Genomic DNA, 7574 nt, shown 5'->3' on the forward strand with positions numbered 1-7574 from the left:
ATAACTACAGCTTACCATCTAAATATATACTGTAGATTCTGTTATTGTACAGTCTATTATTCTAGCATCATAAAAACTACCTTAGAAATACAATCCAGCCATGATATGGGTAGGGTGCATACATACTGTACAGATGATACGATACGATACAATAAATACCATACCGATTCAACCATGAATTTCATGGACGGCAAATAAAATAAAGCCAAACTCACTCCACTCAAATTATTTTTTTTCCTCCAGAAAGTATATTCGGGTACCATACTCTGTCAATTATCACTTTACTATAAATGTCCCTGTACCACTTTGTATAAATATTGATCCTTCATTGCCAAGCAACAAGCAGACATAACAACAATATCTTTTTCTCTTTCTGGTGCAGATATTCTGAGATACAAATTAATATTCAAAGTGGAAGCATTCAAGTTGGCTAACACCAGACATGAGGAGACATGCAAGGCAGCAATTAATTATAAATATTTTTTTGAAATATGAATCAGAGTAAGGGCCCATATGCATTTTGACTTTTTGCTGATGAGGTGATGACAGTAAGGCATGAGACAGAGAAAGATACCAAGAAAAAAAGGCTGAAAAAGAAAGTAAAAATCAAACAACAAAAGAGTGAGTGAGTGACATGAGGATTTCCTTCTACCGCGTGCAGTAGTTGTGCTGCAACACAAGAGTGTAGGGAACTTTTAACAAAGCTTCTGGATATATTTATAAGAAAACCATCCTCCTACCCTAATGAAGATGATGAACACCATTTACCTGCTACTTTTTATCTTTTTTTTCTTCTATTCACATGCCAACTTGGTATCAAAGCTGCTCAAGCAGATTGCAAAGGCTTGGAATGCAGACAGAGGATATCGATAATCCATGGTGAACATGTCCTTTCCCACCTTGCCAAACTGCAGGATGATCTTGTCATGATCCGATGATGCTGGCTGGGCTGGTGTTGGCACAACAGCTGCGGGCTGTGTGGCAGCAGCAATCAGCTGGAAGTTCTTGACGGAGGCAACTGTTACCCGCCCCCGGAAGTTAAGACACCAACATTGCAACTGCTCGTGCCACCTTGGGGCCTTGTTTCGGAGAATCAATGGCCTCTCCTTGCCGTCTTCGTCGTTTTCATGGGGTCCAGCGATGTCTGAGAACCGTGCACTGCTGAACTCACCCGATTGGTCAATGATGGATTTTGAAAAGGATATGCTCCCAAATGAATCCTCAAGGGAACGAGGGAGTAGCTCTGGCTGGCCAGGGACATTTCCCCCGGCATCAAGAGCTGAGGTAGGAATAGAGTGCATGATGCAATGCATCCGGCGTGGGCCGCGTGTGCCTAGTACATTTAGCTCATAGGCAACCTGGGCAATGTTATAGCTCCCAGTTGGGACCTTCGGCGACACTTTCTTGGAGTAGAATCTCCTGCTTGTCCTGCCTAGTGAGGAGGCTTGGGCACCACTGTAGGGAGGCTGGGTGTCATAAATTATGAATTTTGTGCCAAGAAAATTTGACCTGATACGCAGCAGATTGCCAAATCAGTTTTAATAAAGAGATGTAGGAACTTCATGATATATAAACACAATTCTAGGAACTAGAAAAGCAAACAATACATGCAACTAAAAGGTGATGGGAAAAACTATTGACCTCCCATAGGTATACCCTGACAGCTTAAGATCAAAATTTAAGGATTCTCAGTCTCAGAAATCATTATTATGGAGAATGAGAAACAATAGCAAACAATCCCAAGAAGGGAATGAAGACAAAATAGATAAGAACATGCAAAAAGATCAGCACTAGCAATGAAGACACATCAGGGAAGAGGTGTTGTGATTTTTTAAGCAAATAAAAAACTGTTATCATGGAAAGAATCTAGATTTCATAAGATTACAGACGGCTCCCAATCACTTCAAAGCAACAATGCATTTCACTCTAATAATTTACTCGGTTACCTCAGCTTTCCAATGTAAGTGCTGCTTGATCTTGATATATTATCAGCGTCCATTGATATAACATATTCTGTGCAAGTAGTACGCCGATTCCTCTTGGCAGAGAGAAGAAATTTCCCATTTTCGACAAGTAAAGCTGCAAGGGCAAAACAGAGACACATAAAATTCCCCGAATGGGTGCCCAGAAAAACAAGGGGGAAAAAGAAAACCTGCATGTTCCAACATTTCATCTCAATCATCCTTCTTTTTTTATTCCCCTCTTCTGCCTGAATTAGAAGGTGGTTTTTATGTTCACATATTCAGCCAAGTAGTACAGCTATACACCATACAGTGCAAGGATTAAGGATTGGTCAATCCTGGTCTGGATTGGCTGAATCAGGAACGGGATCAGGATTGCCCAAAGTTAGTTTCAGCTAGATCCCTGCTAATCTTACTAAAGATCAACCAATAATTGGATCGACTGATCCAGATTACAATCAGGACAATCCAATCCTTGATCCCAATCCTTAAATAATTGACACAGTGATATTAACATATATATACATCACCTTTTATTCAACTATATATGATAATCATGCATTACAAACATTTCTTCCATGGTTCATTACTGTTGAGATGGGCTCCTTTACCCGATAGGGGTAACTTAGTCCTTATTGTTTTAGTTATTTTATTAGTTGTTTTATGCTTTATTTCTATTTCTGTTCTCTCCCCTCTATCCGATCTCTATTTTGGGATTCCTAATTGTAGTAGGAATAGGACTGGGGGGGCACTCCTACTTTGATTATGATTTGAGATTAATATAAATAAGGGGCTGGGTGATCGATTAGATCATTCAAGCACTCAATTCCTAAGGCTGTTAACATGGTATCAAAACAGGCAAGGGTCACGGTATCGAGTCCCCCTGGAAGCGGGTAGGTGTTAAAAAATTATTTATCCACCCGTGTCCCCCTTTGGATAGTCCGCCGTGTTAGAGCTCCTGTATGATATACATATTGTTTCCTCCCATTCCTAAAAAGTCTGCCTTTTAGAGGAAGCGGTTCCAACAATTACCAATAACTCGAGATGACAAATCAAGATAAAAATGAATATATTGTCACAACCAAGTCAATAGTTGCATACAATAAATACATTTTAACACATTCAATAACTCCAATTTTCCCCTCTCACAGGAGGTCAGGAAAAGAGAACAATTTTCCCCTCTCACGGGACAGGAAAAGATAAAAGGAATAGAGCAGAAAAACGAGAAGTTGATAACACATATACATTAATTTTTACCATTTAAAGACAAGTCAGTTAGTCCTGACACCTAGGATAACATCAACTATTCCTTAACTCGAGACAGAATAAAGGTCAAGATGGGAGAGGATAGAGTAAGATGGTCCAGCCATTTGGATTTAATACAACTTATGCTCCACTAGATGTAATCATGTTGCAACTCGGAGGTGTTGAATGGACAAAGACGAAACCGAAAATGTTTAAAGCACTGTCAGTTGTGCAACAGGTATAGCAGAAGTGATATTCAAAGAGCATCATATTCATAGCACAATCAGAGAATGAAGGTGCATGCTACAACATGGGCTGAAGATAAATTTGACATAAGGTTGCTATGGAACTCAGGTTGATTTGGAGTTGGCAAAACTTAAAAGAGGCTGTACCAGTGCCTTTCTGTTTGATTCATCTCGTCCTAATAGAAAGGGTGAATCATTTAGTGCTCAACTTTTAATTATTCTCGTTGGGCTCACATTCACTTCAGCATTGGTTTGCATCAATTTGTAGTAGAGGAAAATTCACCACCATCATTATTTCCTCATGCATTAAAAATCCTCTTTTTGTATCTTCTCACCTGTTTAGATAAGCTAAAGCATTGGTGCATTGACTAAACATTTTATCCCAATAGTTGACAAGATCAGGTAATGATTGTAGGAGCGAATTTCAGGATCATACGTACAAGGGATTGTATACCAGCAGATTAGTTTACTTCTCATACTCACAGAAACATCCATTTGACAGCCTCTTCAATGGTTGACAACATCAGGTAATGAACAGACAAGCTAGTTAGGAGGGAATTTCAGGATCGCATGTACAAGGGATTGCATATCAGCAGATTAGTTTACTTCTCATACTCCAGAAACATCCATTTAACAGCCTTTCAATGAAAGAGAAGATCAGGTAAAGAGCAGACAAGTTACTTAGGTGGAGGGAATTTCAGGCTCTTATGTACAAGGGATAATATATCAGCAGATTAGTTTACTCCTTGTACTCCAGAAACATCGATTTGACAGCCTCTTCTTTGAATGGTATTGTTGGGCCTTATTAGTTATCTTTTCTCAGTCAACAAATTCAGAGACCATTTATTAAGAGAAAGAGGTCAAATACACCATATTCAAGCATTAAGAGGCAATTTTCACTCTCCAAGGGCGTTTCACAATCAGAGTAACTATACAGCGAGTTAGTGAAACTTGCCTTTTCATGCATTTATCAAAGTTCAGGCAATATTCGAAATACAATCCTAGAAATGAAGAACAAATGGAAATACTATTTACGGAAATGTTTAAAAGATGTTTCATCTAAAACACTATAAATGTCAAGTAGCATATATAATGCCACAGGGTTTAAAGTATCGGTATAGCGTATCGTATAGATGGGGTGATTTTAAGAGACGTATCGTATCATATCGAAGATACGTATCGCAGGCTACAGAAACACATGAAAATGGTCAAGATACACATAGAAATACACTTTTGGAGCTAAAAACAATATAAATAAGCAATATTGCAGTTTGTTTCTTTGATTTGATTCGTTTTTCAACAAGGAATCAAAGCTCCAAGCATGACATTTGAAAGAAGATGTCACAAAATTGAAGTTTTAGGTGAAAACTTGACAGACTTGGTGTTATTGATGCTTTCTGGTTTCTGGAATCACGATTCTGAAGTCACATGTGTCTTTTAATGTGTGTATAGCACTGTATCACATTGTATCGACTGTTTCAATGCAATATGTACCGATACTTTTAAATTTTTTTCCAACCCCTAAATCAATCGTATCAAGAATATCAGTACATATCGAGAGTATCGTATCGTATCGCGCCGTATCGGGCAATACAATGCGATACTAATTGATACCATTTTTTTTTTTCAAGAAAAAAAAGAGACGTCTCATTGTATCGTATCATATCGATACTGATACATATCGGCCAAGATGAGACAAAACAGGGCAACAGTTTAAACCATGTAATGCCATCATACAATTGTCAAATATGGACTATCAAATACCAACTTGCAAAGATATGCAACAAGTGGTCGAGTTCAACAAGGAAAATAATCACACCAAAATTACAACGAGAAGCCAGTTACAAGTGAACTCTAGGAAATTGTAACTGGTTTCAATCAAATGCCAAGAAAGAAGCTTACCAGGACTAAGGCACAAAAAAAGGTGGTAAGTTAAGTTGGCTTTGTCCCGTTTGATGAAGCATTGAATGGTTCCATCGCGAGGCCCAGGCTGTAGAATGTCAAAACACAGGTTAAAATGCAGCTTTCCCACAATCCTAAAAGCGTTACTAAAAATAAAACAGAAGCCCACTTGAAACTTTAATAGGTCCAAGCAATTTATTATGTATTTAAACCCACCTGTTTAAGAGAGACTGGAAAGGTGAGCTTGCCAGAAAACTCTGGACTCTTAACAATCTCTTTGCACATCTCTCTCCATGACCTGCAAACTGCAGCACATGCAACGACATGCTTGCGTGATGGCCAGGTACTTTCACTGGCCTCCAACCTCTTAATCACATCACGTAGTAGTTCTGGAGGAAGACTAGCCCAGCGGCTGTGCTGGATTACCAGAGGCTGGTCATGCGATTCATTAACTGAAGCCTGAGACCTGCCCCTATGATGACCTGGAAGCCTGACCTCAAAACTCCGCCGGGATAAACTCCCAAAACCATCCCTTACATCACGGACTATGCTACGGAACGACATTTAATCGGCGAAAATGATAAACAGGCCACACCCCAAGAATTATTATATCCCTTCCAAGAGCTTGGCATAAATTTATCTTACACTCAAGACGACTTTCAAACACCAGTCGTTTAACTGCAAATAGGAAAAATGAGCTACAAAGCTTATCAACCAAGAAACAGAAGGGAGCCAAAGAAGTGGCAAAAAAAAGCACAAAACAAAACAAAGAAAAAGAGATACCCTGAAAAGAAAACTTCACATGGACATCAAAGTAGTCTAAAATACCAGTCTTCTGATTGAGACACTTATTAAGTTCTTTAAATTTTATTTGGCAACTCAAATTGCTATCGAACCAACCCCTCCCCCAAAATAAGAAATTATCCTCTAATCAGAGCCTAAGAGAAGAAATAAAATAAAAAAACGACAAGAGAGGGGGAAGAACCCCTAAGCTATTTAACTAAATCATCAACACCGTACTCTAGCTTACAGAGAGAGAAAGGATCCCAAAACGGAAAAATGATTCAAACTTCACTTAAGCGACAAGAAAATCACTTGAAAGGCAAAGGTGATTCACATAGAATACAGCTTAAATTTCAAGAAAATATATTTACTCATAAAAGCCCATATCCAAGATCGCATAATAGAATGAAAAAAGCATACAAAATTGTTCGCTAAAATAGGGAAATTGTGGCAAAATTACAAAGTGATCGATATAACGTTCACTACAAGGTTAGTTATGAACCAGGTATTCGAATGATTCTTTTCCTAGTATGCCCCTAGGTAGTTGGAACTTAGATTAGATCGTCATTGACTAATTCCCATAAGCAGCAGGCAGCATACCATACGAGGGTGTTTCAACTTTTGGAAAAAGGAAAAAAAAAACCAACTTGAGTGGTCCTGAAAAACCGGTGCATGAAGACTAACCTTCTATCAGACACCAACGAGTCAGGAGGCTAATTGTGCGCAAAAGCCAAAGTCACGCTCAACAACCGCTCAAAGCTCAGTAGCTTCAGACATGCAAGCCGAAGCCTTCATCAGAGATCTGCAAGATATTTGTACAACTGTGGGAGAACTGCAAAGACAGAAATGAAACCTCTGAGACCAAACCGGCCCCCACCCCACCACAAAAAGGGGGAAACAATGGAAAAAGGCTAAAAGCTTCATAGCGGTTCTACAGCAGCAAAATCGAGTATTTCTTCCATATTAACTAACGAGGAAGAACAAAGAAACAAAATTAAGTCTTTTCTCCACCATCTCTGTTAAAAAACAAAGCAGATGGAAAAGCAAGGGAAAAAATAAAATGTTAGTTTTGTTTAACCCAAAACCTAACAGTCTGGAAAAACACGAAAACCTCAGAGACTCATCAAAAGGAACTTAATATCCGAGTTATCGAACGCATTCTTGCCTAGGAAGTTGAGAAAACTCCCAGAACAACCTCAAATTCCCACAAACCACCAAAAAATGAACCAAAACCAGTACAATTTTGAGAAAACCTTCAACGATTCACCTCCGCAGAACAGAAACACCAAAAAAAAAAATGAACTAAAAGTAAGAGATCTATACCTCAAACCTCCGTATGGAAACAAGAGAAATCTCCGTCACTAAACCTTCCAAAAAGCTGAGATCTTTGCGCCAAAAACCAGACCATGAGAAAAAAAGATAAACTTGGAAACAATTT

General features: G+C 38.8%; 1 protein-coding gene across 2 annotated transcripts; it reads right to left on the reverse strand.

The window, feature by feature from the left end:
• Positions 1-612: 612 nt before the first annotated feature.
• LOC122667085 (tubby-like F-box protein 8) lies at positions 613-6992 on the reverse strand. Of its 2 annotated transcripts, none has more exons than XM_043863274.1 (5): positions 6821-6992; positions 5570-6031; positions 5354-5441; positions 1947-2079; positions 613-1509 (listed from the first exon to the last, which is right to left on the reverse strand). In XM_043863274.1, the coding sequence occupies exons 2-5, from the start codon at positions 5915-5917 to the stop codon at positions 795-797; spliced, it is 1284 nt and encodes a 427-aa protein (XP_043719209.1). In that variant the 5' UTR covers positions 5918-6031; positions 6821-6992; the 3' UTR covers positions 613-794. The 2 variants fall into 2 exon arrangements, with proteins under 2 accessions (XP_043719209.1, XP_043719210.1); XM_043863275.1 differs by having other exon boundaries at positions 5570-6034; positions 6841-6991.
• Positions 6993-7574: the final 582 nt, after the last annotated feature.

This window comes from Telopea speciosissima, chromosome 7 (genome assembly GCF_018873765.1).
Source record: "Telopea speciosissima isolate NSW1024214 ecotype Mountain lineage chromosome 7, Tspe_v1, whole genome shotgun sequence".
Lineage (NCBI taxonomy): Eukaryota > Viridiplantae > Streptophyta > Magnoliopsida > Proteales > Proteaceae > Telopea > Telopea speciosissima.

What these genes read in the sequence shown, in the direction of transcription:
- LOC122667085 (XM_043863274.1), bottom strand. Translation starts at nt 5,917, where the DNA reads ATGTCGTTCCGTAGCATAGTCCGTGATGTAAGGGATGGTTTTGGGAGT. An exon ending in TTCCAGTCTCTCTTAAACAG is followed by an intron (nt 5,442 to 5,569) that starts GTGGGTTTAAAT and finishes GACATTCTACAG; the next exon opens with CCTGGGCCTCGCGATGGAAC. An exon ending in TTTTTTGTGCCTTAGTCCTG is followed by an intron (nt 2,080 to 5,353) that starts GTAAGCTTCTTT and finishes TTGCCCTTGCAG; the next exon opens with CTTTACTTGTCGAAAATGGG.